The 25,467-nt window shown below is 51.3% G+C and overlaps 2 protein-coding genes across 3 annotated transcripts; one reads left to right on the top strand and one right to left on the bottom strand.

Moving 5' to 3' along the window:
• Positions 1-331: 331 nt before the first annotated feature.
• On the bottom strand, positions 332-2,339 carry NPW (neuropeptide W). Its single transcript, XM_058849806.1, has 2 exons — positions 1,884-2,339; positions 332-728 (listed from the first exon to the last, which is right to left on the bottom strand). The coding sequence occupies exons 1-2, from the start codon at positions 2,274-2,276 to the stop codon at positions 693-695; spliced, it is 429 nt and encodes a 142-aa protein (XP_058705789.1). The 5' UTR covers positions 2,277-2,339; the 3' UTR covers positions 332-692.
• Positions 2,340-13,019: 10,680 nt separating this feature from the next.
• Positions 13,020-24,791, top strand: ZNF598 (zinc finger protein 598, E3 ubiquitin ligase). Of its 2 annotated transcripts, none has more exons than XM_058849771.1 (12): positions 13,020-13,310; positions 14,423-14,535; positions 15,734-15,863; positions 17,160-17,371; positions 17,763-17,980; positions 18,777-18,894; positions 19,882-20,066; positions 20,396-20,465; positions 20,851-21,611; positions 22,566-22,701; positions 23,416-23,560; positions 23,664-24,791. In XM_058849771.1, the coding sequence occupies exons 1-12, from the start codon at positions 13,035-13,037 to the stop codon at positions 24,009-24,011; spliced, it is 2,712 nt and encodes a 903-aa protein (XP_058705754.1). In that variant the 5' UTR covers positions 13,020-13,034; the 3' UTR covers positions 24,012-24,791. The 2 variants fall into 2 exon arrangements, with proteins under 2 accessions (XP_058705754.1, XP_058705753.1); XM_058849770.1 differs by having other exon boundaries at positions 20,393-20,465.
• The last annotated feature ends 676 nt before the right edge of the window (positions 24,792-25,467 follow it).

Genomic DNA, 25,467 nt, shown 5'->3' with positions numbered 1-25,467 from the left:
CATCAGTGGGAATATACAGAAATAAAAGCCTGAGCAGGCAAAACATCAGCAGAGCAGTGAGGGCTCGCAGAGCTTTTGTACAGCCCAGTTGAGGAAATATCCTGAAATTTTTGTCATCTCAGTTGGCACATGGCCTGGCAGTGACTCCCCAAGAGGCAGTAAAAGAAATTTACTGCAAAACTGCAGAAAAAAATGTGTCAAGGAGTTAAATCATGTCAGAAAAATCTGGGAGTGACCAGCTGCTGATGTGTCTGCCCTGTGCAGAGCCAGACCAGGTTTTGCTCTCAAAAAATCCCCACCAAGACCCTACAACAGCACCAGGAAGCCAAAGTTTCCTTTGATCACATCTCATTTAATGAGGGCAGGTTCCGAGGAAGCGAACAGTACATGTTTCTATCAGATTGCAAACAAGCCGATACAGAAATGTAAAAAAAATAAACAAAAATAAATATCTCCCCTGTTTCTTTCTCCCCGAGTTCATAGCGCAAGGCTGACCTGGAAACAAGATGAATTTACCACTGCGGCTGCGCAGCGGCCGTGAGAAATCAGATTTTTTGGGATGTCATTGTCTGTGTGGTTTCAGAGAGGTCAGAGTAACCCGGAGATCCGCCCAGGAGACCCTTCCCTGCCAGCCAGGTGAGCAGATCCCACCTGGGGCTCCTCTGGCACAGGAAGCATCTCCACCACGTCTGTCAGCGGGTCAGAGCCAGGTCCTCAAGTGGGAAGAGCTGGAAGGAGAAGAGGGAATGGATTATTTTGGAGTTTCCAGCTCCAGCACCACCTCCCTCCTCACGTGGGACCCCGTTTCCTCTCAGTGCAGTGTTTAAAGCACAGCTCCATTCACAATTTTCATTAAATCTCCTCCTCCACAGGCTCAGATCTGACCTGCAGATTCCCTTTCTGCCACCATGCATGCAGATAAACCCCACACAGATAAACCCCATACAGATAAATCCCACACAGAGACAAATTCCAGGTTTGGACCTGCCCACAGGGCTCCCAGTGGGAATTTGGTTGGGAAATCAGAGGGATGCACGAGTGTACCCCAGGTCAGAGCCTGCAGTACCCAGGACAGCACAGATTTACCCAGGGCTGGGCTGAACTGTCTGGGCTTCCCCAAAATTATTCTAATCCCAGATTTCCTCCCAAAAATGAAGTGGGGGAGGAATACAGCTACATGTTTCAGGGGCTGATCCAGCAGCTAAAAGCCTCGGTGGATTTCAGCTGGATGTTGGCTCCAGCTTTATGCAAGAGGAAAGAAATGTGAAGCTTGGAGCCAGCCCCGAGGCAGTCCCACTCAGCCTGGCTGAGCCCCGAGGGGCAGGAGAAGGGTCCTGAGGTGGGGAGGGCCATGCTGGGAGCATCACCTGCCCCATGGATACCCCATGGACACCCCTCCAGCACGGGCAGCTCAGTCCTACAGTGTGCTGGTTTGTGATGCATCAAATGGGGGGCACAGAAATCCTACAGTCCTGGAGTGGTTCGGGTTGGAAGGGGCCTTAAAGATCCTCCAGTTCTGCCCTGTGCCATGGCAGGACAACTTCCACTAGACCAGGCTGCTCCAAGCCCCGTCCAACCTGATCTCGGACACTTCATCCAGATCTTTTCCTGCCCTAAAGGCAAAGTGCAGCCCCTACAAAGACGCACTTACCTGGTGATGCCCCTCCAAACTTCCCCGAACCCAAATTTCCTGATGAAACCCCTGCAAGAGCCCGCACTCCCCATGGCCCTGTGATCCCCCGGCACCCCGGGGGCCGCAGCGTGACCGCAGGACCGCACTTGCCGTGCGTGGATCGCACTCCTCGAGCATCCCGGATCCCCCCGCATCCCCCCGCATCCCTCCTCATCCCCCCGGTCCCCTCTCCCGTCGGGCCGCGCGTTACCTGGGGCTGGCGGGGGCCGGGCGGGGGCCGTGCGGGGGCCGGCCGGGGGCCGCCCCAGCCCCTCCGGAGCAGGCGCTGCAGGAGGCGGCCGGGGCCGGGCGGCGGCGGGGCCGGGGCGGCGGCCGGGGGGCTCTGCCCGGCGGGGCGACCCGGGGGCGGGGGGCTGTCCCCGCCGGGGGTCCCGGGCTGCCGGGGGGGCTCGGCCGGCAGCTCCCGCCGCCAGAGGTATGGAGAGCGGCGGACCCCCATCAGCAGCCCCGAGGCGCGACCCACCGTGTGGAACCGGGGGCTGGCGACGTGCTTGTACCAGGCGCCCGCCGGGGCGGCCGGCAGCATCAGCCCCAGCAGCACCAGGGCCCCCCAGGCTCCCCCCGACAGCTGTCCCCTCGCCATGGTGCGGGGCAGGGTGAGGGCAGGGCTGTGCCCGGCCCCGGGCACCCCAGCGACGGCTGCCCCGCGCCCGCGCCCCGCCGGTTTATAGCGCCGTCGGGAGGGGCCCCGCGGCTCCGCCCCGGCAGCCCCCGGCCGCCCTCCCCCCGGGATGCCGGCACCCTCCCTCCCCATGGCCCCCAGCATCATCCTCTGAGCATCCCCGAGCGTCTCCCTGCAGCCCGCAGCACCCTGCGCATCCGTGAGCATCCCCCTCGCTGCCTTTAGCATCCTTCCCGTGGCCCCGAGCATCCTCCGAGCATCCCCCTGAAACCAAGAGCAACCCGAGCGCCCGTGAGCATCCTCCTTGAAGCCTTCAGCATCTTCCCCATGGCCTCGAGCATCCTTTGGGCATTCCCCTGCAGTCTGGAGCATCCCAAGCATCCGTCAGCATCCTCGGTGCTCCCTGCGGTGAAGCGCTCAGGACCATTTGCAGTGGGTTTGTCAGGCTGCTTCCCCTCCTCTTCTGCCTCTTAGTTCTTCTTAAATATGATATCACCATCAATTCTGCCTTTCCAGTCAGCTGATTTCCCCCTCCCCAGATTCCCTAGTGAAACCAAGCAGGTCAAGCTTATGCTCATCAGAGAGCAATTCCTGTTCCTCCTGTTTATTAGGGAAGTTCTTGGCTTTGTATGCTGAACTAGGACTAAATAATTTCCGTGTTTTTCTTCAGGCCACACAGTGACTCAATTAATTTTAATCTCAGCATTTTAGAATTATGGAATGGTTTGGTTTGGAAAGGACCTTAAAGCCCATCCCATTCCACCTCCTGCCCTGGGCAGCAACACCTTCCACTATCCCAGGCTGCTCCAAGCCCCATCCAACCAGGCCTTGGGCACCTCCAGGGATGGGGCAGCCACAGCTTCTCTGGGCAGAGGTTGGAATTTCTCCTTGTGGATTTTATTTTAACATGGTCCAAAGGAATCCCATCGAGCTGCTTCCCATCATCAGGATCCCCCAGTCGTTCACCATCCAGCCCCATCTTCCCCCACCCAACAGCACAAGTTCCCAGAGGAAACTTTCCCTATCAGCCCAGCCTGCAGTTGTTGGGTGTTCTGTGCCCCTCCACTCTGGGGGATGTTTTTCCAGGCTCACACTGGGGACAGAGCCATGCTGGGGACCCCTTGGAGTGTGGGATCTCAGCCAAGCAACATCCTCCTCCCGCAGGAACCAGCCCCTTGGCTCAGCAGGGATCAGAGCATGCGGGGCTGGGCAATGTCATTGTGCAGCCTCTCAATTTTCCTCTTCTGAGAAGGCTGGGAGTAAATGCAAATCCCAGTCGGCAACAGGGGGATCCAGCCTTTCCTGAGAGGATGCTGGAAGTTACATCTGTGCAGAGCACAACTCCTTCCTGTAATGAAGCAGAGCAGAGTCCAACTCATCCACGGCTCGGGTTCTTGGAAGCGCCCAGGTTTACAGTAAGGATGCGGCGGGCTCCCGTCTCACTCTGAGCCAATCCCTGCTGGATGGGCTATTTCTGTCACCCCTTGAGTGCTCTGGACATTAGAAGGGCCTCACCACTCTCATGTTTAATAGAGCCATTAATGAATGGCAGCGGTACAGCTCAGCCCAGCGCATCCCCCGGCTCACCCGGCACGGGACACGCGCTGCCCTCCCGCAAAAGCCATTACCCTCCCTCCTCCCCAGGAGAGAAGGATTGATTTGGAAGCACCTGATGCTTCTCTTGGCTTCTTCTGCACCTGCCCTGTGCCCAAACAAAGGCAGATTTAGCAGCTCTTGTTTCACTACAACGTGGGCTCAACCTTCCCAGCCAGCAACAGAAGATTTTCTCATTCCCAAGGATCTGCCTGAAGTGTCTTTTCTGTGTGTTTTCTTGTCACCCTGATAAACTCTCCATGAACTGAACCCTTTCCTCCCAGGAATGATCCCTGCTGACAGCCAGCAGCTCTGTCCACGAGGCGCCGAGACCCCTGGGACACAGCGCGGCTCCGGATCTCCAGCAGAGTGCACGTTTCCTCTCCCAAGTATTTTTAAATATCTTTCCAACGAAACAGCTGATAAGCAATTTGTCTTCTATTTATATTCTAAGCAAGTAAAGATAATTTTAGGATTCTTCTTCCCCTCGCAGAAGCCGATGCTCCGCAAATACCGTAGCACGTCAGCGGGCACATGGCACTGTGCTGCTCTGGGGTGAGCTTGTGCCAGGAACTCCCCCAAAGGAGCAAAATCCTGCTTATTTTTGGGAGATAGAAAACTTTTGATCAAGTCCTTGTTCCTATGGAAGTGTTGTACAGACTCACAGGCATTTGAGATTTCAGCCTCTCGGATCATTTCCATACGCTGCAGGTGTTTATTGACCCCGGGCAGGATCCAGCTGACACCAAGCCCTTTTGGAAACCCCATTTTTATGTTTTTATTTAGAAAACAGATTTTGGCTCAGGCATCACATTTCCCAACCACACAGACACAGCTCAGCCATCCCAGTGCTTGATGAATCCTTAATGATGTCATTCCACATTTGCTGAGGGGAAGGGGAATGGGATCATCATTGAATCACAGAATCCTGGAACGGTTTGAGTCGGAAATGACCTTAAAGATCATCCAGTCCCGGCCCCTGCTGTGAGCGGGAACATCTTCCTCTATCCTGGGCTGCTCCAAGCCCTGTCCAACCTGACCTTGAACACTTCCAGGGATGGGGCAGCAACAGCTTCTCTGAGGAGCCTAACCAAAGGGATCTGTGGCTCTGCTGCTGAAAGGATTTAAGGTTTTCTTCTTTTATTTTGGAACAAAATCACTCTTTTTATAAGAGGAAGACTCAACTGCAACTCCCACCCTGCTGGATGCTCAGGCTCTCCAGAGGGTACCTCCAATTCCTGCACTGCACCCACCACCTCCACCACAGCTCCAGGGCATGAACTGGGGTTTCTGGAAAACATCCCAAGAGATCCCAGGGATGAGGGGAGAGAGGGGTGAGCAACTGTAGACATCACATCTTCACCCCTGCAGCAAACCCAGCCCAGCTCTCCAAAGAGCCTCTCCACCCGATTTAATTCCTGCTGTGCTCTCACCTCCCACCACACACATTACTGCAGCCACTCAGGATTTGTGGCTTTGGAGAATGAGCTAAATGAATTTGATGTCCCAGAAAGAGGCACTTGAAAGCGAAACCGGTGGGGTTTAATGACAGCATTTTCCACATTTTTATGATAATGACTCTGGTGTTTATTGGAAGGTTAGCGACTCAGCCGAGCAGGAAAACAAAGCAATTGGAGAGGCCAGCACTGCGATGGGGCCTCTGCACTCTTGGCCATTAATGCCTGTTCTATACATGACATTTTTTGGCCATTTGGGCTCTCCAGCATGTCCCTGTGGGAGTATGAGAGGATGGAGGTGACATCACTTAGGATGAAGAGGAACAAAGCCTGCCCTCCTGCACTCTAAACTCATCCAACTCTGCTAATTGGGAGCATCCTGTTCTTCATGCTGGGAAACTGAGGCACAGAGTGTTCAGCACATTGCCAAGAACCACACAAAGGAATGGAAGTTTGGCCCCAGTAACTTGGAGCCTCCTGCTCCAAGGGTCTTCACAGGGACACTGCCTGGCTCTGCCTTCCTGTGCAGGTTGGCCTTGGAGAGACGGACACAAATCAGCCAAAAGCAGCTTCACCGCTGTGAAATCAGCTGGAGGCACCAACCTGAAGCTGAAGGTTGGAGAAGGGGTGAGTTTTGCTGCCCATCCCATGCCAGGTGCTTCCCAAGGCAGAGCACAGCAGGTGCTGCTGTGAGGAGGTGACTTTCAGACAAGGTTGGAAGTTCAGCAGCAGAGAGAGCTGGGACTGCAGATCCCACTCAGAAATGTGCCATGATGAACACCCTGCCTGCCTGCCCAGGTCATTGCTCTGATTCCCCACTGCTCCATCTCTGCTCACACACCAAATTCCTGCACTTCCCCTTTGCCTTCTTTCCCACATTCACATCCCTGCTGCCTCCTGCATTACTTCATCCTGGGAGTGAGCAAAGCCTTGATGGCAAGAAAAAGATATTCCCACACATGTGGCTCAGTAAATCCCGATGTTTCCCAACACCCATCCCACTGCTGAGCTCCAGGGGAGTCAGAGCAGGGTTTGTGTGGGGCTGGGATGAGGCACTCAGCCAGGAGGACCCGAGCAGCCCCGGTCCCTCAGGTGCTGTGGTGGCAGCACGCCAGAACGCCCCAGCAATAACAACCTTTGCCATTTTCCTCCATCTCCAGTGTGTCCTTGTGTAACAAACTCCGATCACGGAGCAATTCCTGCCCCCGGTGATTCAGAACGTGATTAAATGCTATTTGTCTGTTCCTCTGGAATAAAGGAGCTACAAACAAATTACGGTTTCAAGCTGTGAGGTAAAACACACCTTGACTCCCTGAGAAAGCTGCTGCAGGCTTTGGTGGCTCTGAAGAGAAAGAGGAAACAACAAGGGGTGTTTCCTAATGTTGCAGATCTTGCTAAAGTGCACTAAATTAATTATTTGACTCCTAAGAAACAACGCATTCCTCACTATTTTTAGCCTCACACACTATTTTAAGAGGTTTTTTTGTCTTCAGGGTCCAGTCACGTGGAAGTTAAACAGAAGGCAGTGAAGTCTCCAAAGGATAATAAACTATCTCAAATTACTTTGCTAATGGAACAAAGAGTACTGTAAATGTCACACAGGATAGAACAAGAGCAGGAGAAACCTTTACATGAAACAATGGATCCATTAGCACAAAGGTAAGGAAAAAACCCCACAGACTTGTGATACTTGTGCAGAGCTTCACGGAGTCGCTGCTCCAAGCCAAGGGAATTTGTTTCCTCACTTGGATTCTGGGCTGAGCTCACACCACAATCACCCACACTCTCAAGGCATTGATCCTTTAGGATTTCAAAGCCCTTTACAGACAATAGTTAAACCCCAGGTGAGTCAGTGAAATTATTTCTGCTTCAAACTGAGGTCCAGAGCAGGAATCATTGAATCACTGATGGGAGACCAAAACCAAACAGAGGTCCAGACCCAGCAAATGCACTGAGGGGTCCTCACCTCCAGCTTAATGAAGTTGTCCATCATCCTACAAGCTGCAGGAGTGACCCTTCATTCCTGGGGTGAATCATCAGCTGGAGAACCCAGCTCTGGTGGGGTCTCTTGGGTGAGAGGATGGACTGTGAGACACCATCGCCCACCCCACCCTGTATTTTGCCTCTCCTGTGCTTGGCAGAAGATTAAAAGTCTCCAAACACATCAAGGGCTGCAGCAGCAGCATCACAGAGTGGTTTGTGTGTGCCATAACACCACCAAGGCACCATGATGAGAAATTCCCCACGATGTGGGATGACAGTGCTGCCTCGGGAAAGCAGCAAAGACAAAACCTCTGAGAAGCAGGGAAAAGAGCAGGGAGAAAAGAGCAGGGAGAAAAGAGCAGGGAGAAAAGAGCAGGGAGAAAAGAGCAGGGAGAAAAGAGCAGGGAGAAGAGATGCCATGGGCTGCTGTCTGAAATGTGAGCAGATCCTCAGCCCCCTCCAGCCCATGAGTCAGTCTTTCTCCTGGAAGTAATTCCCAATCTCACCAGCGAGTTAATACCCAGATGTGTGAAGTACAGAGTAAATTCTGCTCTGCTCTGCAGCATTTGCTGCAAGCAGAAAGAGTTGGGAGATGAATCTTTTGTTTGACAGTCCTGAGATCCAACCAAAGCCCACAGGACTGCCAAGAGCTCTCCTGTTTCCCTGAAATTGAATCAGGTGAGGCTTTCCAGTGCACTCCTGTGAGATGCTTGGAGGGCTCGAAGGGGTGGAGATGAGAATAAATCTGCCTTCAAGCAAAGCTGCACAGGTTAAGGTTGGAACAGTCCTCTAAAATCCCCGTATCCAACCATCAACCCACCCCCACCTCGTTCACCGCTAACCTGTGTCCCCAAGTGCCACATCCATCCATTTTCTGAACACTTCCAGGGATGGTGACTCCACCCCTGCCCTGGGCAGCCTGGGAAAGGGTTTGACAACTTTTTCCATGAAGAAATTTCCCCTAATATCCAACCTTAACCTCCCCTGGTGCAACTTTGGGCAAGGGGCTGGAGAGCCAAGACGAGGGAATGGCTTCCCACTGCCAGAGGGCTGGCTTAGGTGGGATTTTGGGAAGGAATTGTTCCCTGGGAGGGTGGGCAGGCCCTGGCACAGCTGGGGCTGCCCCTGGATCCCTGGCAGTGCCCAAGGCTGGGTTGGACAGAGCCTGGAGCAGCCTGGGAGGGTGGAAGGTGTTGGGGTTGGGCTGGAAGGGCTTTCAGGTCCCTTCCACCCCAAACCATTCCCGGATTCCACACCATGAGGTACCTGTGAGAAGCCGCTGCTCAGGGGCTGACTGAGACTTATTTGCCTCAAAATAAAATGCTGAGAAAATCATCACTTTTAGCAGAAACTTTATCAAATGAAGACAAATCTCCCCCTCCTGTACCGAGAGCCTTGGCTGCAAATGAGCTGCGTTGGCACCAAACTGGGAATGGGAAATTAGTCCAAGGCTTAACCTTTAGTTTTACATTTGGACAGGATCGCAGTGCTGAACTATAAATATTGGATCTGTGGCTCTGGTGAGTGGAATGGGTTTGTTGTGCTCATCTCCAGGCTGATCAATTATTCCAAAGTGTATTTATTGATAATGAAATGACTGGAGAAGAGCTTTTTCCTGCAGTTATTATGGAATATTTAGCGAGTAAACATGGAAATCAACTATCCCAAGTGTCAATATTAACCCTTTTTCTTGGGAAGGAAACATTCCCTGCCTGCTAACACATAGAACTAAGCACCAGCTAAGATATTTAGAACCCAGTTAATCCTATAAAATTTTATTTCTTTATGTTTTGGGGTCACACTCAGTGCTAAGATCCGGCTTTCATTTGCAATCTCCAGAGAAATAAACCAGCATCTTTAAATCATCAGCAAAGAATGATTCAATCCCTTCAAACAGGGTTATAAAAACCTCTCTGCACCACAAAATAAATTAATCTCAACACATGACTCACAGGCACCAGCAGGATGGTTCTCCAGAAGGGTGAGGAGCTGCAACCAGGCTTTGGTGAAGTTTGAAGGTTTCAATGTTGGCTTTTTAGCAATTCTTTGTGCTGCTTGATGATGGGGGGAATGCCAGAAGAGTGGGAATATCTTATGTGATGATGTCAAAATGAAACAGAGGGGTTTTTTTTTTGGCATTTTACAGCTGTGGAAAGATGTGTTCAACTGCTGGAAAAGTCATGGTAGCAGGAGAGCTGTGTTAGCAGGATGTGGAATCATGGAATCACAGAATCATTGAGGTTGGAACACAGCTCCAACACTGCCGAGTCCAACCACGCTCCCAGCACTAATTTGTGTCCCCAAGTCCCACATCCAGGCAGGGGGACTCCAACACTGCCCTGTGCTGGGCTTCATGAAGGAATTTTCCCAATATCCCACCTGAAGGTTCCCTGGTGCAGCCTGAGGCCATGGTGCCATGGAAGGGCTGTTGTGGAAGAAGAACAAGAGGTGCTAAAGAAACACAACTTTGCCAATGGCAATGTGCCAAAAGCTGGGATGGATCATCCCATGGTGGATGGAGAGGTCAGGGATGGATCTGGCCTCCAGCCTGTGCTGGAAGGAACGCAGATGATCTTTAAAGTTCCTTCCAGCACATTCTGTGATATCCTTACATGGGTTTTGTTCCAAATGAACTCCCTGGATCTGAAAATTGAGGATGGGATCTGACCTAGCACGAGCTGTCTGTGGTGGGGGAAGTTCACCTGCACCGTGAAGGAACACGGAATCTTCAGTGGTTTCCCCCCCAGACACTGATTATAACAAATATCATCCCAAAAGGAGAAAATGCCCCAGCTGAGGAGCTGCTGCCTGCCTGGAAAACAACAGGACCAGGAACATCACACGCTCCTGGGGGAAAACCACACTGCTATGGACACACTTGGCAGGATCGGGGCTTTGGATCAGGTCCTTGGTGCTCCTGGGCTGGTGGGAAGTGATGTCACCAACCAGAGCTGAGCTCTGAAATGTCCCAACTCCTGCTGAGTGTCCGTGTCCCATGGTCCTGGCAATGAGTAATGTCCCTTTCCAGCCCAGCTCCTCAGGTGTGTTTGTGATCCTGAGCCATGGTGTCACTGCCCAGCCAAGTGACACTCAGCACTGCCAGCAGCCTCCAGCTCATTTCATGCTAATTGCTCTCCAAAATTGGGTGATGCAGTTGGGGCACAAAAACATTTTCAACAGCGTCATTAATTCGGGGAACATTTCCTGGAGTAATTACAGCCAGCATCCCCAGTCATTCCTAATTATTCCACGCAGCCCCACCCAAACACACTTCAGTTCTGATTAGCAAGACGTGTGTTATCCCACTCCACGCTCAAGAGGGATAAATGGGGCTCTCTAGGAGAAAGTAAATATTACCTGTTGTACCCAATGATCCAAATTGTTCAAATCCTTCATTATCTGTTCCCAAACACTTAACAAACCTATTACTTAATTTATTTGATGGCACAGATGTTGTTAACCAAGGCTGGTGAACATCATGGGGATGTTTTAATGATCTGTTTGATGAGTTGCTTTGTTCTGAAATGATTGTTTATGGCTCAAAGAAAACGAAGAGCAACTTCTGACTCAAATGACAAGGAATTCAGGGAAAAGAAAGAAGATTGGAAGCATAAAGGTGCTAATCCGATCTTCCAGGAGGATCCTAGGAATTCAGTAGGAATTTCATCATGCACTGGAATGACAGGACAAGGGGGAATGGCTTCCCACTGCCAGAGGGCAGGGTTAGATGGGATATGAGGAAGGAATTCCTGGCTGTGAGGATGCTGAAGAGCTGGGATGGAATTCCCAGAGAAGCTGTGCCTGCCCCTGGATCCCTGGGAGGGTCCAAAGCCAGGTTGGACAGGGCTTAAAACACCCTGGGATAGTGGCAGAGGTGTCACTGGGGGGGCTTCGAGGTCCCTCCCAACCCAAACAATTCCAAGATTTTATGACTCGGTGATCCTATGTTGGTCACTTAGCAGGGATCTGTGAAGGAAAAGAGTTTGGAGACAGCAAACTTGGAAAAACTTCCTGTGTGTTCCTCTGCGCTGTCGCCAAACAAGCTTTTATCATTTTTTTCCCTCTTTTTTCCACTTCTAGAGGAACATGGCCGCTGTTAAAGCATTTTTCCATGCTCCTGGAGCACCCTCTCCTGTCCAGGCAGCCGCAGTTCCCATCTCTGCGCCTCGGGAACAGAGAGGATTTCAATCGGGGATGAGCTGAGAGGGCAGGATGGGGACACAGCTTTCCCTTTTCCACCCGGGTGTGACCCCAGCTCACCTGGGCTGGCTCCGGGCAGGTGGAACCTGGATGCTGTGTGTGAATGACCTCCTGCAGCAAATAAAGGTTTATTTTTATTACACTGAGCTCATCTGTGTTCCTGCTCTAGTGGCTACTGTGAAAAACGAGGTTCGCATATTTTTGTATAGAATTTAAAAGTTTAATAGAAAGACAATTAGGAGATAAAAATAATAATAAATAATAAATAAAGTATACAGATACAGCCAGGTGTCTCTGCATTCAGCCAAGAGAGCACACATCACTAACAAAGGATTGTCTCTTAAAAACAGAACCCTACTACATATCCATAAATTCTCATACATATTCATACATTCTTCTTAAGTTTTGGATGTTTCTTTGTTCAGTTTTTAACTCGCCCCCTTCCCAATAAATCAATCTTCTTGGCTCCGCCGAGTTTCACATTCCCTGATAGCAGAAATGCAATAAATTCCTCTCCCAGAGCTCTGGTCACTGCTGTCTTCATCTGGATAAGATAATTTAAGAATGCAGGGAGGTCTGTAACTATCTTTTTCAGTCTTTGGGTTATACAAACAAAGATAGTTTTTGTTTTAATACTATACCATAGCTCAACATACATGTATTATACAGCTATTTCTAAGTTTCATCAATAACAGAAATAGAAGGAACTATATTAATACAACAAACTTTTCTAATCTTATATATATAACATTCATTTTAATATTTGTGAAAAGCCAATAATATGTGTCTGTAACAATACACAATCCCAGCCTCTGCAGTGTTTCATGTACGTTTTTAACACTTTTATTTCCCTAATCACCCCCAGTTTACCTGGGAAAACTCACAGCTGGGTTATAAAATTAAAAATTAAATCAAAAGGCGGAGCTGTCGATCTGATGAATCCATGGAGGGTCTGTTTGCACCCCAGGGGAGGGAGGTGTTTGTCCTGGGAAAATCCCACATAAATCAGCAGCGGGGGACGGGAATGGGCTGAGGTCCCCCATGTCCCCACAGACTGAGGTGGCAGGAACAGCCCTGGGTCCCCCATGTCCCCACAGACTGAGGTGGCAGGAACAGCCCTGGGTCCCCCATGTCCCCACAGACTGAGGTGGCAGGAACAGCCCTGGGTCCCCCATGTCCCCACAGACTGAGGTGCAGAGTCTGAGGTCCCCGTGTCCCCACAGCCACCAAGGATCTGGGGACCCCAAATGTGTCCGGGACCTCCGAACAGCCCCGGGGTCCTCCTCCTCCTCAGAGCAACCACCGAGAGGGAGCCAGAGCGGCCGGGCTGGGGTCGCTCCGCCCCGCTCATCTCTATGGTCACCGCGCTGCGTCTCTATGGCCGCCGCTGGAGGACCGCACGGCGGCACCGGGGGGGTGGTGCTGTCGCCCTGGGCGGAATCCATTCCGGCAGCGCGGCGGCGCTCTGGGCGGAGCTCTATGGCCGATGAGCGCTGTACGAGCGCGCGTCTCTATGGTGGGGCGGCGCTCTAGCCCGCGCTCAGTGGTGCGGGCGGGGCGGCGCGGGGCCGAGGCCGCCATGGCCGCCATGGCCGGCGCGGGGCCGGGCCCGGCGGAGGGGCCGTGTGTGCTGTGCTGTGGAGAGCTGGACGTGGTGGCCCTGGGCCGCTGCGAGCACCCGATCTGCTACCGCTGCTCCGTGCGGATGCGGGCGCTCTGCGGTGTCCGGTACTGCGCCGTGTGCCGGGAGGAGCTGCGGCAGGTGAGGCCGGGCCCGGGGCCGGGGCCGGGCGGGGCAGCTCTCGGGCGCGGCGCTGACGGGGAATGTGCCGCCTGGTTATCCCGGGTTATCCGCCCTCTGCCCCGCTCCCGGCGGTGCCGCCGCCGTCTGGGCGAGTGGGAAACAAAATGTGAAGAAAATGGAGTTTAGAGTGAATGTTTATGGTGTGAAGGCAGCAGGGCTCGCTCTGGCAGCGGAGAATGGAGCCTTTGCTCCCTGCTCCAGGAGGTATCAGCTCGTAAGAGGGATCATGGAATCGTAAAATCCTGGAGTGGTTTGGAATGGAATGGACCTTAAAGTCCATCCAGAGCCACCCTCTGCCATGGCAGGGACACCTCCCACTGTCCCAGGCTGCTCCAGCCTGGCCTGGGACACTGCCAGGGATCCAGGGACAGCTTCTCTGGGAATCTACTTCTAGTTTATAATGTAGCTTTTGCTGTAAGAACTGAAATTCTTTACTGTATTTATGTCTGTAGCCTTTCGGGGCTGGTAAGTCCAGCTGTTACCCAGAGGTTTCTGCTGCCCCAGTAATTCCCAGGCTGGGAATTGTGCTGGAGCAGGCAGTGGGAGCTGCAGTGCTCAGAGCCCAGCCAGGGCAGCTGGCAGCAAGGAAATGCCCTGAGAGGGGTGTGTGGTTAGGATAATTCAGGAACTGTTGTGTGTTCAGCTCCTCGATTTCCTTGGAGTTAAGGAAAGAGGAAACAGTGGTTTCCCTGCCACCCCGAGACACTGAGTCACTTGTCACCTGGAGACTCCAGGTTGGTGTGATCCTCCAGGAGACGGGGAGGAGCCGAGGGCAGGGCTCCTGCCAGGCATTGGCTGTGGAAGGGGTTGTGTTGGTTGAGGATATTTGCTCTGGGAACAGCTGTAGGAGCAAAACAGACCACAAACGTTTCCTAATCTCGTTCAAACTCCAGAGGTCAGGCTGGGCCAATCCACCTTTCCCTGGCGGGTTGCTAACATGTCCCTTGGCCCTGCTGGCAGCAGGGGACAGTGCCCGGGGGAGGTGACAGCTGAGGCTGGCACAAGGGCGTGGGAAGCTCCCAGAGTTTGTGCCTGGAATCCCGCAGCTGATCCCGGTGCTGTTCCCACAGGTGGTGTTTGGGCGCAAGCTCCCGTCCTTCTCCTCCATAGCCCTGCAGCAGCTGCAGCATGAGAAGAAATACGACATTTACTTCATGGATGCAGAGGTTTATGCGCTGTACAGGTGAGCGCTGGCTCCTCCCTGGAATGTCCCCCGAGCACGTGGTGCTGCACAGGACGTGGCAGGAAGCGCTGCTGTGCGAGGGCGGGGTGCTGTGGTTTCCTGGGATTTGGGGAGCTGGGGATGTGAGTCACCTGCCCGTGCAGGTGTTTTTGGCAAGGTGACAGCCTGGAGCAGGGCACTGGGCACTCATCAGCTGCTCAGGGCTGCAGTGTTGGATTCACCAACACAGCAGCACAAGCTTTGCTCTCTCAATAAAAGTCATTTTTGGCATCTTTAATAGCAGCAAACTTGCTAAAAACCTTCCCATTCCTTGCATGGCTGCTGTGGAAATTGATAAAGACTTAATTACTGTTATAATTGTAATTACTGTTGTGCTGAATAAGGACTAACCAAACCCAGGTGTGCCAAGTATTGCATGAAGAGTAACATTGTCTTCATACAAAGATCTTAATTCTGAATGGAGACAAAAAAGGTGAGGTAAAAAAAAAGTGCAGAATAAAAAACGTGGCATTAGCATTGTGTTCTACAAATCTTTTTCACAACAATCTTAATTGGGAGGGTTTGAGATAATGGAAGGAGAAGTGGAAAAGATGAATCCATGCAGGCAGTGGAGCCTTTTCCTTGGAGAACTGGGCATTGTATTCACCCTGATTTGGGCTGAGAACCTAACTTTGGTACATTTACAGTTTAGCATGGCTTGATATTTATGGGAATGAGGGAGTAGAAGTGTTCTAGTAAGACCAGAGCTCAGCTCTTCTTGGGAACCATTGTGTGGTGGGGTTTTGGGGTGGGGTTTTTCCCTCCTGTCCTAATACAGTTCTTTATCTGTCCCCACTGTCTTCCTCAGTTTCTGACAGTGGGAAGTGTAATGGGATTGGAAGTGAATGTTGCAGGAATCAGCTGAATCTCCAGCAGAGAAGGAAGGGTTTGTTTCAGTTTACTCAGTTTTGCAGGTTCCTACTCTGTGGCTGCTCAGCTCTTCTCCAGCAGTTGGAACCTCAGTGTGGTTTGGTTCCATCCCATTCCTGCCATCCAGCAGAATTCTTGGAATAAGCAGATCACAACCCTGTCTGCAGATTGCAGGGGCAGCCATAAAGCTGGAGCCTTCTGCCAGGGATGGAACTTTTGTGTTTTGCTGAAGGTGTCAGGGTGCTGAGAGGGAATTGGATCATTTTTAGGAATCTCTCTCATCCCTCAGGAAGCTGCTGCAGCACGAGTGCTCCTTGTGCCCGGATGCAAAGCCCTTCAACACCTTTGCAGATCTGGAACAGCACATGAGGAAGCAGCACGAGCTCTTCTGCTGCAAGCTCTGTGTTAAACACTTAAAGGTGAGCTGGGCCTCTGCTTGGATGTGTGGGAAGGAAAGGGTTTTCCCTCCATGACCTCCAGGAGTTCCTGGGAAGATGGGAAGGCAGAACAGCAAGGATTTATTTAAGTTCCCTCTTCCTGCAGTGAGGCCAATTGCTTTATTTTAAGCCTTTCTCCTTCTATAAACTGATTAATGAAGAGGGTCTGGAGGTTCTCCAGATTTTAAATTAAACCCCACGGTGTTGCTGCCACGGTTGGTTCGTGCCAGGTGAACTGGAGTTTGCTGCCAAAAAGGAGCGAGCAGGTTGACCTAAATGAACCCTGATAAGTTTGGGAACTGAGCTGAGTCTTTCCTGTGATTTTGGAATCCCTGGAGCTGATTGAAGGGAAGTGGGAAAGGAGGGCAGAACCTCCTTTGGTTTCTGGTGTCCTTTGAGCTCTGGTGAGGTGCTTCATGCTCAGTGTACGTAGCCAGCACTGAGGGAACTCGTTTGCCATTTTCTCACACAAACAATATTAAAACTCTTGCTTTTTAATTTCAGAATATTGTAGAGATTTTTTTATTTCTAAGAAAAAAGTCCCATGTTACTTGTACCCACTGAGAAGAAACTTTTAAACTTGTGGAAGCTTCAGTCCATCATCCTTGGCACAGCCAAACAAATCTTTTCCCAGAGCAATTCCCCAGTCCTTGTCTAGGCCAGAAATAAAGGATATTCTGTTCTCAAGGCTGGGTTGATCTTTTTGGCATCTCCAGAACCCTTCGTACCAAAACAGCTCACGTGGTAGTGGGGACAGAGGGTTCTCTTGTGATACACAGTTTGTTCACTGAAGTGGATCCTCCATGTGCAGCTGCTTGGGGTGGTTATTGTGAGAGGAAAGTAAAACAGCTCACTTGGGGTTTCTAAATTTGAGAATGCAAAATACTGTTTGTTGATAAATACATAGTTAGGGTTTTCCCACCCCAGAGATTATAATTTAAACTCAGTACAGCATAAAAAGATTTCAATGGGAAAAAAGTGAATTAAATCCATTTCCAGTGTTCAGAGAAGTGCAAGTTAGATTTAATTGAATCCATCACTTGAATTTCATTTCCTGTCCACCAAAAATTTTAGCTCTTGGTGGTCACACTGCATCTTTTTGAAGCAAATCTCCCACCCCTACAGATGGACACAGCTTGACTTGTTCCGTTTAGTTCTGTGTCCATAGGAAACAGTACAAATGTATAGATACAAATGTATAGATACAAATGTATAGATACAAATGTATAGATACAAATGTATAAATACAAATGTATTAATGCAATACCTGATCTCCAGATCTTCACCTACGAGAGGAAATGGTATTCCAGGAAGGACCTGGCCAGGCACAGGATCCACGGGGACCCCGATGACACCTCCCACCGGGGCCACCCCCTCTGCAAGTTCTGTGACGAGCGCTACCTGGACAACGACGAGCTGCTGAAACACCTGCGCAGGGATCACTACTTCTGCCACTTCTGTGACTCTGAGGGGGCTCAGGAGTACTACAGGCAAGCACATCATTGATTTGAGTCCTTTCTCCAGCCTGAGAGGCTGCAGAGGTTGAAGATAAGCAGAACTTGCCCAGACAAAGCCCTGTGATGTAGTTTCAGAGCTGGCCTTGCTTTGAGTAAAGGGCTGGAGGAGGTGATGTCCAAACATCCCTTTGGATGTTCCCTTGGAACAACCAAGGCAACAGTATCCTTGGTTTTTGGGCTGGAAAAGGATTGTTGTGCCTGACTGAGCTGTGAGGAGAACTTGCTGACTTGATGTGAAGTTCAGAGTCACACACTAGTGCAGTGGAATGTGGAAATACGAAAGCTAAAGCTTAAGGGCACCACCCTTGCAGGAGTGGCCGTGTCACAGGGTGGGAAGGGTCAGCTCTGTGTTTTCCCTTCCCAGTGACTACGAATACCTGCGGGAGCACTTCAGGGAGAAGCACTTCCTGTGCGAGGAGGGCCGCTGCAGCTCGGAGCAGTTCACGCACGCCTTCCGCACCGAGATCGACTACAAGGCCCACAAGAGCGCCTGCCACAGCAAGAGCCGCGCCGAGGCGCGCCAGAACCGCCACATCGACCTGCAGTTCACCTACACCCCCCGGCACCCGCGCAGGACCGAGGGTCAGCCGGGCAGGGGGCACGGACGGGCACCCGGGACAGGGGGGAGGCACAGCTGGGGCTGCTCCATCCCTCAAAGTGCCCGTGGTTGAACAGGGCTTGGAGCAGCTTGCTCTGCTGGAAGGTGTCCCTGCTCAGGAACAAGATGTTCTTTAAGGTCCCTCCCACCAGCCAAATCGTTCTGTGGCTCTTATTCTCTAAGAGTTTTTCAAGAACACCTGGTGGATATTTCATAGCCACAAAGAAATTCTTCCCAAAGGAGGTAGACAAGCTCTGGAGCAGCACCAAGAGCTGAGAAGGCCTCTCCAGCCTGAGAAGCTGCAGAGGTTGAGAAGGCCTTTCCAGCCTGAGAAGCTGCAGAGGTTGAGAAGGCCTTTCCAGCCTGAGAAGCTGCAGAGGTTGAGAAGGCCTCTCCAGCCTGAGAAGCTGCAGAGGTTGAGAAGGCCTCTCCAGCCTGAGAAGCTGCAGAGGTTGAGAAGGCCTTTCCAGCCTGAGAAGCTGCAGAGGTTGAAGATATGCAGAACTTGCCCAGACAAAGCCCTGTGATGTAGTTTCAGAGCTGGCCTTGCTTTGAGTAAAGGGCTGGAGCAGGTGATGTCCAGACATCCCTTCCTGCCTGCATTTCTGTGGGATTTTTTTCCCTTTGTGTGAGTTTAATGAGGACAGGTAATTTTAGGAGAGCTGCTGACTTGGTCATCAGAAGAAAATGAAGATAATTTATTTCTACCAGTATATTTTGTATTTCTCATGCCCACATTAGAGAAATAACTGAGAGTGATCATCCCTCCCTCTGTTTTAGGTGTTGTAGGTGCCGAGGACTACGAGGAGGTTGACAGGTTCAACAGGCAAGGGAGGGCAGGCAGGTTGAGCAGCCGAGGGAACCAGCAGAACAGGAGAGGCAGCTGGAGGTACAAGAGGTGAGTAGCACAATTTTGTGTGGAGTTTTATTCCCATTTAGTGTTGGCTTTTACTTGCCAATTCACAGTATTTTGGTGGGTTAGGAGGAAGGAAATGGTACAAAGCTTGGAGGCCTCCGTGGTGAATCCAAGTCCAAGCCTGTGTCCTGGCCACGTGCTTGGTCATCATGGAATTACTTTGTGTGAGATTTCAGCTCAGGAAACAAACAATGTCACCCTCAACTTATGGGTTAAATAAACTCAGAACCCTAAATTATTCCAGCAGCTGTTTTTATGCAAGCTTCTCTAAATAGGATTTTCTGAAGTAGGTGACAAGTCTGTGCAGGTTTAATGGAGCTTTTGGTCTGGGTAATCATGAAATTCCTGTTCTAAGGGCCATGCTTTTCATTGAACTAACAGATCTCTGTGTGGCCAGACTGAGTGCTTTGGAAAAGAAAGAGAGTTAAGTATTGAAAGGAAACTTTGCATTTCTATGTCTCTTCATCCACACCAGACCTCTGCACATCTTATTTTCTTCTTTTTCTCGCTGGATGGGCGGCTGGTTCATTACTGGTGATCCCACTGGGGAAAAAAGTCCATCCCAAAACACTCCTCTGTTGGTGTCACATATGGATCATGCATGTGTTGAGAGTTCATGCCCAGCCACATCTCAAAGAGTTCCTGTGGCCTCCAAGAATGATTCCATACCTTTGGGAATGAAGGGCAGAGACAGGTGCCCCCTGCATCCGTGGTACTGTCTCTGCCAGTTCACCCTGGTTTCTTCTGTCCCAGATTATTATTCCCACAGGTGGAACTTGGAAATCCAGGGGGGCAAATGTTGCCTGGCTGGGGTGGATTGGAGTGGTGGGGCTGGTTTGGGCTTCTCAGCAGGTGGCAGCAGGAGATCAGGGATGTCACCGGAGCTGGCACCGCAGAGGTGAGACTGCAGCGAGGCAGCTGCTCTGTGACCCTTGCTGTCTGACCAAGGGAATCTGCCCTGTCCTGCAGGGAAGAAGAGGACAGGGATGTTGCAGCAGCAGTCAGGGCATCTGTGGCAGCCAAACGGCAGGAAGAGAAGAAGAGGGTGGAGGACAAAGAGGAAGGCAGCAGCAGCAGGGGGAGAAAGGAGGATTTGAGGGATCCTGACATGCTCGGCTCCAAACGTGTGCCAAAGTCTTCAAATGATGTCACAGGTGAGTGTTGGACAGGTCCTGCAGCTGCAGGGCATCTCAGTGTCTGGAAGGTTCCCTCAGAAAGTTCTGCCTTACCCATGTTTTACTCATTTAAAGTATCATGAATCTCCTGAATGCCACAACATAATGGGCAACATAGTTAATTGAAGGAAATAGTGATGCATGGATTTAAATTGTTCTTTTGGAATGTCAGTTAATGACATCATCAGCTGCTGAAAATAGGCCTTGCTAGTGCTGCTGTCATGGCCATTGATAGCCCCTGCTCTGGAATGAATGGGTTTGGGTTGAAAACAATGTTTTTGCTCTTTCTGTCCCTGTTCCAAAAGAAGCAGCTGCTAACGGAGTGCTCAGCCACGATGACTTTCCAGCAATCGGCTCTGCAGCAGGACCTCTCCAAGGGTGAGTCTGGGCAGGGCTGCAGCAGGGACAGAGCACATTTAGAAGCTGATTGATGTGTTCTGCATTTCTGGGGAAAATAATTTTCCAGATCATTTGATCCCTCCAAGGTTTCCCCTGCCCCGTCCTCTCCTGCCTGGAGCTGTTTCTGTGCCGCTCACCAGCATGAGCAGCACTGGGCATTGCTTCAGCTCCTGGCTTGGGCTTGGAATCATGGAATAGAATCACAGAATGTCCTCAGCTGGAGGGGACCCACGAGGATCATCCAGTCCAACTCCTGTTGTGCCACCCTAAGTGACAGTCTGACAAGGAGTGGAGAGCTGTGGGTTTGTGTTGTCCCTTGGGGTTCTGCTGCCTCAGTAACTCAAACCCTCTCCCTTCCCCACAGCTCTGCCCAGCCAGCAGTGGTTAAACTGAAAGAAGAGGATTTCCCAAGCTTGTCCTCCTCTGCAGCTCCCACCATCTCATCAGGGATGTCTCTGACATACACGGCGACTGCCAGGAAAGCGGCCTTCCAGGAGGAGGATTTCCCAGCCCTGGTGTCCAAAGTGAAGCCCACCAATAAGACAGTAACTCACATCACATCTGCGTGGAACAATGGTTCCAGTAAAAACGTGGTCAAAGCCATGAGCAACCCCTGTGTCAACCAGCCAGCCAAAAAACCGTCCTTGAACACCTCCAAAGGAAATAAGAAGAGCAATAAACTCTGTGAGTCAGACGATGAGGACGGCGGTGGGGGCCTGACCACTCAGGAGATCCGCAACACCCCGACCATGTTCGACGTCTCGTCCTTGCTGGCAGCTTCTACCTCACAAACTTTTACGAAAGTGGGCAAGAAAAAGAAGATGGGGGTTGAGAAGCAGAGCCTGTCGTCCTCACACCCGTCCCAGGAGACACCATTGCCCAGGCCAGCGCCAGAGAAGCCCCCAGAGGCAGAGCAGCCCTGCAGGGCGTTCCCTGCTGCTCACGGCCCCGACAGAGCCACTGCTGTCCTCAACGGGCACTCGGAGAAAACATCAGCTGGCTGTGCTACACCCAAAGAGCCCCCCGGCCTTAAAAAGCCCCCAGTGACTAACAAATGCCCTTTACCTCAGGAAGACTTCCCAGCTCTTGGGAGCTCAGGATCAGCCAGGATGCCCCCTCCACCAGGTAAGCAGGGAATGAATCACAGTGCTGTGGAATGGTTTGGGTGAGAGGGATCTTAAAGATCACCTCATTCCACTCCCTGCTGTGGGCAGGAGTGCTTTCCACTAGACCAGGTTGCTCCAGCCTGGCCTTGGACGCTTCCAGGGATGGGGAAGCACTGCTGGGTATGGCCAGCTTTGCCTGGGGAGGGCCCAGGGAATCTGTTGTGTAAACTCCTGGCTCTCAGGTGAGGTTCTGCCACCAGGTGCCAGGTTAGGCTCTGGAGGTAGAGGCAGCCTGTGTGTCACAGTGGGTGCTGGAATGTCCCCTAGGAATCACCTCTGCCCCTCAGCTGGAGGTGTTTGCTGGTGGCTCATGGATGAAGAGCTGGTTTTTCCCTGTCCCCAGGACTGACACATCCGTGTGTTACGCTCCAAGATCTGCCTTGGAAGGTGCTGCAGGCAAAGGGAGTCTGGCTGTGTCCTGTCCCTGCTGGCACTGCTTGTCACTTCACTTCCTCCTGTGCTGGCAGAGGTTTCCTGCCATGCTTTTAGCCATGACCTTGTGAAAGCAGAGACAGCAACAAACGTGACTTGGAGTGCGTCTCATGGCATTGGGAGCTGCCGGCGCCGCTCTCTGTGCAGCTCCTGCAGGAGAGGCCGGGCCCGCCACCTCCTCCCATGATTTCTGTTCACTTTAATAATGCAAAAGTGTTTCTCATTGTGACTTGGAGTGGGCTTTCAAAATTATTTTCCATTGAGAAAGTAAATGAATAATTAAAGCACTTTCTCTGTAGAGGAACATCAGCTACTCTCAAATGCTTCTTGAAGGTTTTTTTTTTTAGGTTTTCTCCAATGTAGCGATGTCTGCACTGCAAACTCCTCTTGGTGCTTCTGCACAGTGTGTCAGGCACTGGTGTGGGTTTTAGCCAGGAGTCTGTGGGTGCTCTAATTCCTGCCCCTTCCCTGCTTCCCTCAGGCTTTAACTCCGTGGTGCTGTTGAAGAACCCTCCTCTGCCTCCGGGCCTGTCGGTGCCTGTCAGCAAACCCCCCCCGGGCTTCGCTGTCATCCCATCCTCCACCATCTCTGAACCCGTCACTACAGCTCTGAAAGAGTGAGTCAGGGGCCTGCCAGGGCTGTGGGACACCTCACTCGTGTCACAGGGACTCCAAACAGCACACAGTGGGGTCAGCTGGGGAAGGATTCCCCTTGGGAAGGGTTGGATTCAGGAGAGCTGCATAAAACAGCCCTGTGTCATTAAAAGTCTGAGGAACTGCAAACCTGTGCAATGTTTTGGCTGCTCAGACCTTGGTCTATTGTAGATTTATTTGGAAATCTGCAGCTCCAAGGTATTCCTGTAGTTGCCATTGATTCTGTGGGAGTCCCAGCAGCAAGCTGCTGAGGTTTGTTCTCCTTGGTGACCTTCACTGCTCTGATCTTTCCAGTAGCTGCTGTCTGGTTCCTTCTGGGACAGAAAGAGGAGGTTTTGGGAAAAGGAGAGGGAAAACTTTGTGTCAGTTTAATACAGCTGTGTTATCTGTTGGATTATTCACACTGAGGTCTTTGCTCAGGTCTTTTGAGTGCACCCAGCTCGTCAGGACCACGTTAAACTTGGATTTTAAACATTCTGTTTGTGTGAAGCTGGAATCTGATATGGAAATCCCATATTTTATTATCCTGACAAGACAGCTGTCTGCTGCTTTTTGTGTAGCTGGGTGGAGGAAGGACGTGCAGCTGTAAAGCAGAGCAGCCTTGTGATTTATGTCCCAGGGCATCTTTGTGTGACACAAACCAGTGTCAGGGTCACTTCTGGTCTTTTCCAACACAGGCCAAAATCCTGTCACGGATCATACTTGATACCTGAGAACTTCCAGCAGAGGAACATCCAGCTCATACAGTCCATTAAAGAATTTCTTCAGAGTGATGAGTCCAAGTTCAATAAATTTAAAACTCATTCTGGGCAGTTCAGGCAGGTGAGTGTGTTCCCAAATTCCAGACTTTCCTGAATTCCAGTGGGATTTTTAATAGATAAATGCTTATTTTCCTCTGATTATTGCCCTTCCCTGTCCCCTGCAGGGGCTGATCTCTGCAGCTCAGTATTACAAAAGCTGCCGGGAACTGCTGGGGGAAAACTTCAAGAAGATTTTCAAGGAGTTGTTGGTGTTGCTGCCAGACACAGCCAAGCAGCAGGAACTGCTCTCTGCTCACAACGACTTCAGGATCAAGGAGAAACAAAGCTCCAACAAACCCAAAAAGAACAAAAAGAATGTTTGGCAGACGGACTCCCCCGCCGAGCTCGACTGCTACATCTGCCCCACGTGCAGGCAGGTGCTGACCCAGCAGGACGTGGTGACCCACAAAGCTTTGCATATCGAGGATGAGGAGTTCCCCTCGCTGCAGGCAATCAGCAGGATCATCAGTTAGCTCTCCCCGGGGCCACCACCCAGGCTCTGGCTGTGGATTGCACTTTGGAATGAGGTTTGGCAGTAGCTGGGGGCCGGTGCCCTTGAGGTAGTGAGGAGGAGGTGACTTGGGAAGCCCTCCTGGGCAAAGGGATCAGGGGAATGTGCCAGAGCTCGTCCCCACCCGCTGTCTGAGCTCCCAAATCCAGCCTTGGGGTCAGGCTGAGCTGCAGGGGGGGCAGGCAGGGCTCCTTCCTCCTGGAACATGCAATAGCTGGGAATCCTGTGGGATCTGCAGAATGACAGGGGGCACAACAGGGGAATAAGCTTCTGGTTTGGGGGTTTCTTTCTGGTTTGGGGGTGGGGGAAGTTTATGGATCACTGAAATGAATGGAAGTGGCTTCCCTTATAACATTCTGATTTTTTTTGTGCTATTTCAGTGAAGGTCACACTAGTCAGGGGTAAAAGGTGCAAGAGGGTGCTGCTCTCTGGGGTGTGTGACCAGGAGAGCTGCAAGCACTGGGCTGTAGAGTTTTCCTTTCTGCAAACAGAGTCAATTCTGCTGCTTGAAGAATTGGGCTGATCTGTGCAAGATTTGAAGTTGCCTCTGACTTTTTCTGTAAAGTTCTTTCAAGAAACTGATTTTGTAGCCCTGCATGTACAGTAACAGCATTAAGGCTTTACTCTCTGTAAAGCACATGGGAATTTTATTTAATGACTGCCATGTTTCTAATTTCATGGATGTATTACTGGTGGGAGCTCCCAACAGCATCCTGGGACATTAAATGCTGCTGATCACTGACCATGTTTTCTGCAGTGCCTTTAAGTGCATTTATCTGTTTACAGTGGTCTGACACCTGCACCTCCCTCGGTAACACCGGGCTGACGTAGCTTTGCTCCTGCTCTTGGCATTCCCAAATTCCACCTCAGAGGAAGAGGGGGAATCTCTTCCTGCTCTGAAGTGACTCCTCCAGCTGCAGCTCTGAGGTGATGGAGTGCCAGGAGTCCCCCGTGGCTGTAGCTCAGTGTCTGATTCTCTCCCATCTCCAGGTTTAGTTATTTCTCTAACATGTAGGAATAAAGCTGAAATTAATTTATGTAATTTGTAGTGGTGAAACACAGCTTTTCTAGCAGCATCATTTCTATGAAATCGAGCTCAGAGCGTTACCCAAGAGCTACTCCTGCTACAGCCACTCTTCCTTGCCTTACATGTGTTACTTTTGCTTGCTCTCAGGCTGCAGAGTGCTTTGGGTTTCTTTTCTTGAATATTTCAGACTGTTCTGACCACCTGCCCATGTTGGATTTGGCCCAGAAGGGGCTGGGGAGGGCGATTTGGCTGCATGGTTGTTCATCCACTGCACGAGTCCCTGGCAGTCCCTGTTCCTGCCTCGCTCAGGAGATCCTGGAGCTGATGCTGGTCCCAAGCAGGGAGCCCTGAGGGTGCTGCCACCACTTCCAGTCAGCAGCTCTCCCCATCC

Source organism: Poecile atricapillus, chromosome 14 (assembly GCF_030490865.1).
Source record: "Poecile atricapillus isolate bPoeAtr1 chromosome 14, bPoeAtr1.hap1, whole genome shotgun sequence".
NCBI classification, from domain to species: domain Eukaryota; kingdom Metazoa; phylum Chordata; class Aves; order Passeriformes; family Paridae; genus Poecile; species Poecile atricapillus.
The sequence above is the reverse complement of the archived record's forward strand: the minus strand, read 5'-3'. Positions and strand labels throughout refer to the sequence as shown.

What these genes read in the sequence shown, in the direction of transcription:
- NPW (XM_058849806.1), bottom strand. Translation starts at nt 2,276, where the DNA reads ATGGCGAGGGGACAGCTGTCGGGGGGAGCCTGGGGGGCCCTGGTGCTG. An exon ending in CCGGCCCCCGCCAGCCCCAG is followed by an intron (nt 729 to 1,883) that starts GTAACGCGCGGC and finishes TTCTCCTTCCAG; the next exon opens with CTCTTCCCACTTGAGGACCT.
- ZNF598 (XM_058849770.1), top strand. Translation starts at nt 13,035, where the DNA reads ATGAGCGCTGTACGAGCGCGCGTCTCTATGGTGGGGCGGCGCTCTAGC. An exon ending in TCTGTGTTAAACACTTAAAG is followed by an intron (nt 15,864 to 17,159) that starts GTGAGCTGGGCC and finishes CCTGATCTCCAG; the next exon opens with ATCTTCACCTACGAGAGGAA. An exon ending in GGGGCTCAGGAGTACTACAG is followed by an intron (nt 17,372 to 17,762) that starts GCAAGCACATCA and finishes TTCCCTTCCCAG; the next exon opens with TGACTACGAATACCTGCGGG.